General features: G+C 45.6%; 1 protein-coding gene across 12 annotated transcripts in view; it reads right to left on the bottom strand.

Moving 5' to 3' along the window:
- Positions 1–350: 350 nt before the first annotated feature.
- TPM3 (tropomyosin 3) overlaps positions 351–13,048 on the bottom strand; it is a 36,927-nt gene continuing 24,229 nt past the window's right edge. For 2 of the 12 annotated variants that reach the window (XM_087943118.1, XM_087943123.1), the window contains 4 exons: positions 11,951–12,026; positions 10,666–10,728; positions 10,103–10,172; positions 351–1,899 (listed from right to left, as the gene is read on the bottom strand). In XM_087943118.1, the coding sequence (XP_087799244.1) occupies positions 1,817–1,899; positions 10,103–10,172; positions 10,666–10,728; positions 11,951–12,026 (292 nt within the window). In that variant the 3' untranslated portion in view covers positions 351–1,816. Of the gene's footprint in view, positions 1,900–3,630; positions 4,242–7,161; positions 7,292–8,164; positions 8,248–10,102; positions 10,173–10,665; positions 10,729–11,950; positions 12,027–13,048 lie in introns of those variants that run through there. The other 10 variants (XM_087943119.1, XM_087943125.1, XM_087943120.1 and 7 more) reach the window with 8 other exon arrangements.

Below are 13,048 nucleotides of genomic sequence, written 5' to 3'. Positions count from 1 at the left end.
AAGGGATTATGGGGTCGTTAAGAGGATGATTGCAGCTCACGTGATGGGGGAAAAAAAATCCAGACGCTTGGCAACTGACTCGTATTCATGACCTGAGGTCACGTGATCCCCTTTTCCGACCTGATAAGCAAAGCCAATGTGGAAGGCCGCCTTCGCTTCACAGCTGTCTTCCTCTTTCAACAACTGCGGCGATTGACTTAACAACTAGGTCTCAAAACAGGGAAAGACTCACTTAACAAAATATGTCTCTAGACATTTTGGGATCAGCTGTGGTCATAAGTCAAGGACTAACAATTCTGAACACTCCCCACCCCTCCAGTGAAAGTCCTAGAAAAAGAAATCACAAAGGAGCAGAGGGAATATTTCTGTTTATTATTCAAAAAAAAAAAGAGACAATAAAAGACCGAAGCTATTTTTTTTTTAGTATCAAAACACTTGATATAATTTCCTCATTCCTCCCTTTTCCCCCCCACCCCCCCCCCAACCCCAAATACACACAGTGGCTCTTCAAAGCCATGGCAGCGTATACAGTATTCTTCCTATGACACCCCAAAGGCCTATACAGAGATTGAAAAGGAAAGAAAAAATAACACAACCTTTAGGGGATCAAATTTCGAGAGTAGAGAGGTGTCCCCCATAAACTATCAGCTCCTGGCTAGAAACAGGACAGGAGGGGGGGGAGAAACCCGTCATATTCAAAAAGTTACAAGCCCCCCTCCTCACCCAACACCAAGCACCCAGAAACTTAAACCTATGTGGGAAGAAAACGTGGATTATTCGGATATAATGTTTTCCCCAAAGTGTCAGAATTAAGTGCAGAAAAGAGCAAAGGAGCTGAAGAACAATTTACATGGGTTTAAAGAAAAGGAAACTTTTTTAAAAAAGAACCAACCCACACACGGACCCCGATTATGATTTTTTTTTCTTTTTCTTTTAAACACAGTTCTTTTTTCCCCTAGCTGGGAAAAAAAAAAGGTTATAAAAACACGGGATTAAAACAGCAGCAGAGAAAGCACGCCTCAGCCCAACTTTTTCCTTAAAAAAAGAAAAGAAAAAAAAAGCCGAATTTAAATATTCCCCCCAAAAATGGGAAAAGGGGAGAGACAAAGAGGAAAAAAAAAAAGGGCTGTTTTTTCCTGGCGGATGCAAATCTTTCTCCATTAAGCGGATGCCGCAAAAGCTTTGCTGGTGGTTTTGGCAAAACGATGGGATTTCGGATTCTTCGATCGAGCCGTCGCATCGGGCCCCGTCCGATGGAGAGGCGAAACCAAACAGCACATCGATTTAAAAGCTGCATGCTTTCGACGTTTGTGCACTTGGGGGGGGCGGAGAAGCCTTTGCGACACGTGCTCGGCAAGGGAGGGCTGTTAACCCGAAACACACGTCGGCCACATATAATAATTTCATGCCTTAAAAGGGTGCATTTCGTCGGTCGCTCCCTTCAAATTCTTTTTTTTTTTTTTGGGGGGGGCTATCTAATTTTCCTTCCTTCCTTCCTTCCTTCGCTGAAAATTTGGGAATGTCTGGTGGGCAAGGAAGAAAAGAATAAATAAAAACACGGCAGAGGTGTTTTTGTTTTTAAACTAAGTCGGCCCCAAACTTCAGGAATGTAATTTATAATAATTTTTTTTTCTCTTTCCCCCTCAGAGGGTTTAGAGATCAATTTTCTGGTAATTTTCTTCCCCTCTCCTGAAAGAAAAAAAGGGGGGAAAAAAGAACAGAGATAAACTCAGCAGAGAGTTTGCTGCTGCTCAGGAGGGGCCGTGTGGTAGAGAGAAAGGGGTGGGAGGGGCTGCGGTTGGCCGCCGAGGGTCTTTTACATGTCGTTCAGATCCAGCAAGGTCTGGTCCAACATCCGTTGCGTGCAGAGATGCTCCTCTTTGGTGCACTTCAGCTTATCTGGAAGGAAGGGCAGAACATGTTAATGGTGCTCCGAGATTGGTTGTGTGTCCCCCCCCAAAAAAATAGCGGCGTCCCCGGCATTGCCGTGCTGTCACGCAAAGCTTCGATTTGGCATGGGTTGTGCTTCTGCATCCCCTCCCCCTACCCAGCTCTCACCGGGACGGTTCTCTCGTTCATTTATAACCCCGTGAGGTTGTCGGTTGCAGCTGTGCCCGCAGGCCAAAGATAAAGCAGTTTTGTGCGGTATGGCGCCGGACAAAAGAAAAAACAAACACAAAATGCCACTCGTGTAACCTTCCTCCGCCAATTTCTGCAGCGGGCTGAACCAAGGCTTAAGAAAACGGTTCGTCCAAAACTTGGAACACTTCCATCTTTACCCATAAAGGAGAATATTTTATAGCCTGGGGTAGAAGTGAAGAGTCTTGGATGCTCTCTGATCTCGGTTGTTTTCTTGCAGGCGTTTCGTAACCCAAACTAGGTAACATCCACACTACCAGCATTGACGATGTTACCTAATTGGGTTGTGAAACGTCTGCAAGAAAAGCATTGAGCTTGGAGAGTGTCAAGGACCCCCTCGTTTTAATTTTTCTTGCCGATGTTAAAGTTTCCGTTATTGGCTTCAAGATTTACTCCAGAATCCCAAATCTGGAACCACAACTGAACAATTTCTGGGCTGGGAGGCCACACAAGCACACACACGTGGCTTCGGTGACAAAAATCACAACGTTTTAGCTTGTGATGCTTTGGGCTTGCACGTTTTCTTGTCTTGCATGGAAGAGATGCACAGGATTTATTTTGGAAGGCCTGAGCAAAAGGGAGTGGTGAGCCTTGCAAAATAATATTTTTTTTTTAAAAAAAAAAATGCAGTAGAGAATCCGGAGTTCAGGATATCATGCAGGGGCGAAGGATCCATTTGAAAAGCTGCTCCTCCTCGTAAATCATAAACCAAAACCGTCAGTGCAAAACCCATCACTGGGGAAACAAACCGAGGTTCGTACACCCCCACAAGAACGCCCAACATCAGGCAGATCGTGGGCTTGTTCATTTCAAATTCTTATTTTGAGCAGGGACGCCGGATCCTGCAAAGCAGCTCAGCTGAGAAAGCGTGAACAGCCTGGAATATTCTAACCCAAAAAGTTTCGGCCGACGAGGATTAGAACTCAGATCTTCCATTTCTGGGTCAAAGTCTCCCCCCCACACACACACACATCCCGTGACCAAAGCCAAAAGCTTGCCGCCGTGTGCAAAGCAGAAATTGCTAGGATTTTTTTTGTGGGGAGGGGGATAAATATTCCCTGGGATTTCAAACTCCGTAGCAGCAAAGGAAGAGGAAAAACACCATTCAAACTCCGTTCCAGGCCAAACAACGAACAGCCAGAATTGGAAAACAGCCTTTTTATTAAAGCAAATAAAATATAAATATAAATTATATATATATATATATACATATATATATCTTTCCAGTGCCAAAACAAAAATAAATAAAAATAAAGCATGCTTCCTACACAAACGCGATGCTTCTGGCTGTTTCCAACTTCCGCAACACCAGCCGGATGGAACTCTCGTAGCCACGGATCATCCTTGCCCGCCAGCTGAACCGATGCCAGGGGAATTGAGATACCTACCAAAGGGTGTGTTTTGTGTGTGTGTGTTTTTCCTGTCTGTCGGACATCGGGTTTAAAAATGACTTTGCGGTCGAAGAAATAAGGAGACCTCAGGCGTGTGTCACAAGCGGGCCAGTGATTTTTTCTTTTTCTTTATTGAAACACAGGAAGCATTTAGGAAAAGTGCAGACGATTCGATCCATCCACGGACAAAACGAAACACGCCGCAGAGATTATTATTATTTTTTTTATCAAGTGGGGAACAGGAAGGCAGCCATATAAGGGGACGGGGACGAAAAGGCCTGAATTAGCATCGCTCTTTGCGCCCCGGGGGGAAAATAAAATAAAATACAAACATTTCTCAAACACACGAGCTCTTAAGTTTCCTGGCATTCGGTCTACGACAGGCAACGGACTGGGTGATTAGCGTACTTGTGAAGCTTAGAAAACGGGGACGATTAAGAGTGGAAACGTCCGAGGGTTGTCGGCTGAAAAGCATTTTAATGGCCTTCACTTGGGAGAAAACGGGTTGCTTTGCCTTCACAAAACCCTTTTAGCCTGCAGCCACCCCAGGAACTGGGCTCCCCAAAATAAAATTAAAATTAAAAGGGTGGACCAATTGGTTGTGGGGGTTTTTTTGGGGGGGCGGGGGGTGTCAATCGCACAGATCATGCAGAGTTAACTTCAGTTCGTTAGCCAGCAGACGGTTTTTCTCAAGCTGGCTGGAGAGACGCTCTGGGGGAGGCAGGGGGGGTAGGAAGAAGGCGAGATTAGGGGGGGGGGGAGAGGAAGGGAAGAGAATGAGAAGAGAAGAGGAGGGGGGAAAAAACACAAAGAAAAGGGAAAGTTAGTAGCCCCAGAGAGAAGCCCCTCCCGACCAAGGCATGCTAATATTGCAAAGAATTCGTTCAGTGACCATGGGAAGTTATGGCGGTGCTGGAAGAAGGGTGGCATGACCCGGTCCTTGAAGTTTGGTACGAGTTTCTGATAAGAGGCAGTTTTCTCTACTGGTTATATAGCACCAGGATAGAAAGTGGGACATGGTGAGTTCTAGTCCCGCCTTAGCTATGAAAGCCAGCTGGGTGACTTTGGGCCAATCACCAGGAGACGGGGAGTTCTAGTCCGCCTTAGCCATGAAAGCCAACTGTGACTTTAAGCCAATCACCCAGGGGCGAGTTCTTTTAGCCATGAAAGTCCAACTGGAAGCTTTGGGCCAATCACCCCACCCGCCTTGTACCATGAAAGCCAACTGGGTTCTTTGGGCCAATCACCGGGAAGCGGGGAGTTCTGGTCCCACCTTAGACAAGAAGCCAGCTGGATGACTTACGGGCTGGTCCCTCCCTCTCACCCCAACCCACCTCCACAGGGTTGTTGTTGTGGGTAGAAGGAGGTTTGGTTTGTTCGCTGCCTTGAGTTATTTGTAAAAATAGTAAGCGGGTTGCAAATAAATAGAATGAAAAAGAGGTTTTAACCGGGGGAAAGTTTGGGAAGTTGCTGTATATCCTGGGCAGTGGTGGGATAAAAAACAGCTACCAGTTGGGATGAACCAGTATTTCTTTTTTTTTCCTCCCAACGATCAGCTGTTCTGACAATCAGCTGTGCCTGGATCCCTCTCACTGTCTTACTGAAGCCCAAGAGGCCAAAAAACAGAGTGGGGTGTTTGTGTGTGTGTGTGTAGCACACACACACAAAGCCACGCCCACCCAGTCACATGGCCATGCCCCCCGCCACACCCACCTAGCCACGCTCACCGAACCGGTAGTAAAAATATTTGCACCCCACCCCTAATCCTGGGGCTACGCGATCCTCGTTTGCGATCTTCTGACAACGGGGAAGCCAGAGCCACTCAACAACCGTGAACGACGAGAGTGATTTGCTTAGCAACGGTGGCCAGAGAAAGGTCTTAAAACGGAGCAAAATTCATTTAGCAAGCGTCTGGCTTAGCAACGGATATTTTGGGCCTCCCTTGCGGGGTTGTCCCTTGCGAGAACTACCTGTATCACTGAATGGGACCCCAAAATTGGGCCTTTTATGTTGGGGTCCCCATCTTACAGGTCCCCCCAATCCCCCAAAGGTGGATGGCCCTGATGTTGAGATACTTCTCTACGTATTAAAAAAAAATCCAATTTTTCAGACCAAACTTTGCTTTTTTGAGTGTTAGCGGAGCCTCCTCCCCAAACACGGTGAAATGTTTATTAGCGTTAACGCCGGCGTGTGAAGGTTTCCCTTTTGGGGTTTTTAAACACCAATGGTGGTTTTTATTCTTGGGTTAGCATCCGTAGCAAATATACAACCGTCAAGCAAACTGTGGCAGCTTTTGGAGCGGCGAGAGGGAATTGAGACTCTCCGTTGGGTCAAAAACATTTGAATCGATTCCCTCCCCCTCTTTTAAAAATTTGGGCATAAAATGGATTTGTTTTGGGGGGAATTTTGGAGAGGTTGGGGAAGGGGGGGCGGAATGTCACCAAACTCAAACGGTACAGATAGTCCTTCAATGACAATGGGAATTGAGCCCGTAGTTATGGCTGTGAGCAAATGAAGGCATTGTGTCCGTGGATTCAAAGTTACGACTGTCGTTGTTTCAGTCGTGAAGCAAAAGCATTTTTTCCTAAGGGACGTTGGGATACCAAAAGCCAGAAATAAAATGCCGGAAACAAGTAGGGGGGGAAACACTCCCAAATTACGGTCATGGGAGACCGGGTGTGCAGCCATTGTAACTCCAACAACGGGTTGTACATGGCTGTATCGTTAACTTTGAACAGTCGTAAATCGAAGACTCCCTGTCAATCCAGAGCAGCTGTCCCCATCCAACCAGGAAATTAAGGGGTCCCAAGAAACAAACTATACACAAGCCAACTTGAGTGCATTTTGCTTATTTTCCAGTGACAAGTGATACAACGGGGGGAAACCATGTTGTGTCCCAGGCACTACACAGCCACAATGCTTCCGAGCCGTGCCCCAATCCGGTGTCGCTCGCCTCTTCCAGCTAAAAGCTAGTGAGCGGAGGGAGGGGGGAGGGGGCTCCCTGCAGAAGAGAAACAGCCCCCCCCCACCCACCCAAGAAAAGTCCACAGATCACAAAGGTGTGGTTGTGTTTCGGACAGGTGTGCAAGACCGGACAGCCGTCCCCTGCTGGACGGAGGGTGCTTGTGCAATAGATGAGCCTCCTCACCCTCCAGAATGAGGGGGCAGGTGAGATTTGGGGAGGGGGGGGAGAGGCAGGACGAGGGAGGGAGGGGGGAAGACAGGTGGCTAGATAGATAAAATAGGTGGAAAGAAGGGAGGGAGGGAGGAAGATGGCTAAATGGAAGGAAAATGGCTAGATAAATAGGAAGGAAGGAAGGAAGGAAGGAAGGAAGGAAGGAAGGAAGGAAGGAAGGAAGGAAGGGAGGGAGGGAGGGAGGGAGGGAGGGAGGGAGGAGGGAGGAGGGAGGAGGAGGAGGAAGGAAGGAAGGAAGGAAGGAAGGGAGGGAGGGAGGGAGGAGGAAGATGAGAGGGAGGGAGGAATATAGATAGATGGATAGACAGATAAATAGGTAGACAGAAGGGAAGGAAGATAGATGAGTAGACAAATAGGTGGATGGGAAAGAAAGAAAAGGAAAGGAAAGGAAAGGAAAGGAAAGGAAAGGAAAGGAAAGGAAGGAAAGAAAAAGGGAAGGAAAGGAAAGGAAAGAAAAAGGGAAGGGAAAGGAAAGGGATCCGGGTGAACATTTTTTTTATAAAAGGCAGGCTTCGAAAGCTGCAGGCCGAGCGATTAAGTGGAGCTTTGGAATCACCAGTTTTATCTGTTTGCAAGAGAGAGAAAGAGAGAGAGAACGAAGGTTTAGCTTTGGGGGAAAGGTGTGTGTGTGTGTGTATTGGGGCAGCAAGCAAGGGACAAGGCGAGCAGAGAGAAAAGGGACACAACCCTTGTGCTGCAACAACGGACGGGTGCAGTTAAAACAGAAGCAAAGGGTCCAAGGAGCCGAACTCAACACAACCATGCCGACAACATTCAGTGGGAACCACAAAGATTCTCGCACCGTTTCCAGCCTGACGCCATGGGTGGGTTAGACTCGAGCGAGCCACAACCGAACACAGCATCGCAACTTCAACACGGCGACCGCGCCCCACCGGATCAAGGGGACTCCCCTCGACTTACGACCGCCGTTCACCCCCGTAGCTGCTGGGGGTTGCCAAAAGTGTTGCCCCGCACACACAAACGTTGCAGATCACCTTTGACATGCACGTCGTAAGACGGGTCGTAGAACGACGTCCTAATTGGATCGGACGGTGGGTGGGAGTCCCAATTCTCTCGGCACGCCCTCCGTGGTGGCCGGTGGGCAGCAACCCAAGCTTCAAACAGTGTTGGCGAGAGACCCACAGGTGCGTGGGCTTTTATCGTTAAGAGGTTAATCTCTCTCCCCCCAAAAGCTGAGATTTTGGGGGGTTCAAGGACAGCCATGCGCCCCCAAATAGAAGGGGTGACCCTTTCGACGGGCCCGGGAATCATGCACGGGGCAGCAAGTTAGAAAGCAGAGGTCACTCCGAGCATCGCTTGACCCCCAAAACCCTGGGGCCCCTTCTCCACTTCCCACACCCCAACACACACACACACACAGCATGCCCAACACAAGGCCAACGCACAAAGCCCTCCAGCGCAGGGCAAAAGTCGATATTTACATGGAAGTCATATCATTGAGAGCATGGTCCAGCTCCTCGCTTATGGCTTTGTATTTCAATTTCTGAGCATAGAGTTCATCTAAAAACAAATTGGAGGAAGATCATCAGGAGAGAGAACAGCTGGGAAAGGGAAGCACCAGGAGGGTCGGAATCAAACCAGGTTGGTTTTTCTCGAGACGACGCTAGAAAGGTAACCGTGATCCAACGGTTCAAGAAACGGCAAGGAAAACCTACCGCCGCTTTCGAGGATTTGGAGAAGAGAAGAAAAAAACTTTGTGGATTTGTTCAAAAAGCTAAGGCTGTGATGAAAAGTTTGGGTTGTTGTTTTTTTTTTAAAATCTACTTTATCTCCATGAAAATTAAAGAGGAATCCAGGTCTCACTTATGTCCAGAAAGAAAACAAACAAACAAAAAAGAATTTAAAACCAAAGCTGTTGCCCTCGCTCAGTTATTTTGTGCTGGAAAACACACAGCAGATAGGTTGTTTTTTTTTTCCCTTTTGCTTTTCCCCCCCCCAAGGTTTCTCTCTTCCCCACTTCGTTTTGAATTTCGAAGGGGGAAAACAATGCTGATCTCTGTTGTGGGCCCAGAATGGCTGGAGAAAACCATTTTCGGGCTCAAGAGACGAGCTGTTTACAACTTCTAACATATAAAAACGGACGTGTGGAATGAGGAGCCCCGAACCCAACCGTTTCACCCGGAGTCTTGCAATTTGCAAAATATGACCGGGAGCAGTGGGGGTGGGTGGTAGATTTGCATATTCTTCCTTCATGAGAAAAAAAAATGACCGGATTCCCCCCAAAAATAAGACCCAGGTCTTATATTCATTTTTGCTCCAAAAGATGCATTAGCGCTTATTTTCCGGTTAGGTCATATTTTTTAGGGGGCGGGGAATACAAATCAATCCAACGTTTGTTGTCCATGCACAACATGTGTACAATAAAATTGAAAAGTACTAAATGTGCCTGTCTGATCTTAACTGGGTCTTATTTTAGGGGGTAGAGCTTATATTACAAAATTATATTTTCGGGGAAACACATTGTAGTTATCTCCCTAATGCAACGGGGTCGACACGAAATTCCTGAGAGAAAGAAAGAGATCAAATGTGTAATTAAATTAAAAAATATCCAGAGGCTGCAGGAAGCTAAGCCTATGTCCTTTTGCAATAAATCTGGTGAAAGAAGACAATGGGAATCTTGCTTAGCTGTAAACAGCTGGCTGAAGGTTTGAGTGTCCTCCATATTATAACATCTGCATCCAACCAGAGAGCTCTCACATATCCTTTGGCCTGTGGTGTCGTGCATTGTCTGGATCAGACATGGGAAGGCTGCTGTTCTCCAGATGTTGCGATATTAACCGTTTCCGGCAGCTTAAAGGCACCCCGGCGATAGATATTAAGAGTTGAGGCTTGAAAATATCTGGGGAACCATCCGCTCCTCACCTTGGTTCTAAATTCTGGTGGTAACATTTGGTTTTCACGAAATCCCCTTGTCCCAAAGGTGGTTTTTTCCCCCCCCCAAAAAAGGATTGTTTTGTTTTTCTTTGAAGAGGTTTCGCTTCTCATCCAAGAAGCTTCTTCGGTTCTGACTGAACGGTGGAAGGATGGCTATTCCTTGCAGTGATTTGGTCCTTAGCACTCTTGCTGAGAGCAATTGAGGCCACTTGGGAGGTTTGATTGGTGGTCTCCAAATAACCTCAATGGCTCTCAGCGGGAGTCCTAACGACCAGATGACTGCAAAGAAGCACAAATCCTTCCCTCCTCCACCCTTCATCCAGAACAGAAGGAAGCTTCTTGGGACGAGAAGCGAAACCTCTTCAAGGAAAAACGAAGTCCAGTTGCCTCTTGAAAAAGCACCTTGGGGGAAACCATGACCTGGATGAAGGAGAGTCTCCACAGATAGCATGTCAGAATTGCTTCTTGTGTGAAACCTTACCTTCCAAGTCATCGATGGTTTTCTCCAGTTTGGCTACTGATCTCTCGGCAAACTCGGCCCGGGTTTCTGCCTGTGGAAGGCAGGAGAATAGGAATCAGACAATGTCCCTGAAAAGAGGTTTTAAGGGATCCAAACAGTTCAACCTCCCCAAAATACCCAGCTGGGAAATGGGAGGCTGAAGAAAAAAAATGGAATTATGTATAACCAACACGCTAAACTTAACATGGGCTTTTTAGTTCCAAATTTAGCTGATTATAGCAGGCGGGTTGTGTCTGGGCTTCACCTCCAAACTCACCTCTGTGCTTTTCACATTCAATACTAAGATTCTGTCTCCGACACAGAGTTGGAAGGGACCCTGGGGGGTCTTCTAGTCCAACCCCCTGTTCGAGGAGGAGATTTTAATCTGGACATAAATGGCTGTTCAGTCTTTTCTTAAACGTCTCCACTGATGGAGCAGCCACAACTTCTAGTGGCAAGCCGTTCCACTGGTTAATGGTCCGCACTGTCAGAAAGTTTCTCCTTATTTCTAGGTGGGTTCTCAGCCAGCCTCGTTCCTCACTTACCTCTTTGAGTTTGTCAGTCAAAATCTTGATCTCCTCTTCATATTTGTCCTCTTTTTGAGAATACTGGAGGAGAAAAAAAAGACTCGTTCAAGACTGCAACAGGCTGCAATATTATCTCTCAAAATGTGGTCCCTGGTCGTCGTACCGCAGAGAGACTGACCTAGCTAATGTGGGGGTTTTTAAGTCTATGCCTTTCAGATAGAAACATGGAAATTTCAGCTGCTCTCTCAGCCCCCAATGAGGGAAGCCAGTCAGATCCCTTTAATGACCAAGTGTTTCATTTAACAACCGCAGCAAAAGAAAAAAGGCTGTGAAAATTGGGTGCAACTTTAGCCACATCAATTGGGCTCGTAACTACAGGACTCCCTGTGACTCCTATAAACACTGTCCTTAAAGTACTTCAAAAGGAGCAAAAAAAAGACAAGATGCTTATGAATTTTATTTATATAGTTTTATCTTCTTAATACTATAAGCCGTCCAGAGTTACCCCGTGGTAAGAAATAGACAGATAGACAGACGATAAAGATAGATAGATATGAAGGGATACGGATGCAAGGAAGGGAGAAAGGAAGGAAGGAAGGAAGGAAAAGATAGTTAAGAGAGGAGGGAGGGATAGAGATAGGTGGGTGGATGGAAATAGATACGAGGAAGGGAGGGAAGGAGAGAGGAAGGAAGAAAAAGATAGTTAAGAGTGAGATGGATGAATAGATAGATAGATAGATAGATTGATTGATAGATAGATAAATAGATAGATAGATAGATAGATAGATAGATAGATAGATAGATAGATAGATAGATAGATAGATGAATGATAGATAGATAGATAGATAGATGATAGATAGATAGATAGATAGATAGATGATAGATATGGATGGATATAGATACGAGGGAGAGAGGAAAGAAGATAGTTGAGAGGAGTGAGGGATAGAGATGGATGAATAGATACAGATAAGAGGGAGGGAGAGAGAAAGGAAGGAAGAAAAAGATAGTTAAGAGTGAGAGGAGGGAGGGAGGGATAGATGGTTAGATAGATGATAGCTATAGATGAATAGATGACGGATAATAAATAAATAAACTATAAAATAGCTATGGAGAGTTAGTATTATGACAGCCAAAATAGAGGTGACACAATCAACCAACCGACCTCATGGTTGTTTTCTCGGTAGACCCAAAAAAACCAACCCCTCAAAAGGCCACAGAGGGATTTTGTGATTTTATTTCTAATCATCATCATCATCAAGATGTTGTTTTTTTTTTAATTTTGAGTGGGGGAGGACCGCCCTACCTTCTCCGCCTGGGCCTCAAGCGATTTGAGGTTGTTGGTAACGTTCTTCAGCTCTTCTTCCAATTCTGAACATTTACTGCGTGTGTTGGGGAAGGCGAAAAAGACAGAGAGGAGAGAGGTGGAAGGAGAAAAAAAGAAAGAAAGGGACAGGGAGGGAAGGATGGACAGGAGACAGAAAGAGAAGTGAATCTTTTGAGCTGGGGATGTGGCCTAGGGATTTTGAAGGCATCCTCTCTGGGACTTGGGCACCTGGTGGTAATTTCGCCCAGCCTATCAAATGTGAAAACCTTCTGCTATTTTTATTCGAGTCTATTCCCTATTCTATTCTATTCTATATTCTCTTCTCTTCTATTCCATTCCATTCTTCCTACTTCTATTCTATTTTCTGTTCTATTCTATTTTCTATTATCTTCCATTCCATTCCTCATTTTATTCTATTCTATTCCCTATTCTATTTTATTCTCTATTCTCTTCTCTTCTCTTCTCTTCTCTTCCATTCCATTCCATTCTTCCTACTTCTATTCTATTTTCTGTTCTATTCTATTTTCTATTCTCTTCCATTCCATTCCTCATTTTATTCTATTCTATTCCCTATTCTATTTTATTCTCTATTCTATTCTATATTCTCTTCTCTTCTATTCCATTCTTCCTACTTCTATTCTATTCTATTTTCTGTTCTATTCTATTTTCTATTCTCTTCCATTCCATTCCTCATTTTATTCTATTCTATTCCCTATTCTATTTTATTCCCTATTCTCTTCTCTTCTCTCTTCTCTTCCATTCCATTCCTCCTTATTCCACTCTACTCCCTCCCCTATTCCATTCCATTCCCCGTACTCTTCTCTTCCCTATTCTCTTCTCTTCCATTCCATTCTTCCTCATTCCACTCCATTCCATTCCCTATTCTATTTCTATTTCTATTCTAAATGGGGGCCACTGGTACCAGAAAGACCAAGGTGCACAGCTTTACAAGCTGCAAGGGTGGCCACCAAGCTGCCCCAAGTCATGTCAGAATCTGGGTGGGAGCTTTCCTGGTTAAAACCAGCAGCCACAGCGGCTGTCTGTTTGCAAGAAAGCAAAAATGTTTTGTTTCTTTCT

This window comes from Notechis scutatus, chromosome 14, assembly GCF_049901735.1.
Source record: "Notechis scutatus isolate UNSWTSFEM ecotype Mainland chromosome 14, rNotScu1.2, whole genome shotgun sequence".
NCBI lineage: Eukaryota > Metazoa > Chordata > Lepidosauria > Squamata > Elapidae > Notechis > Notechis scutatus.
Note: the sequence above shows the minus strand (reverse complement) of the source record. Positions and strands in the feature narration are given on the sequence as shown.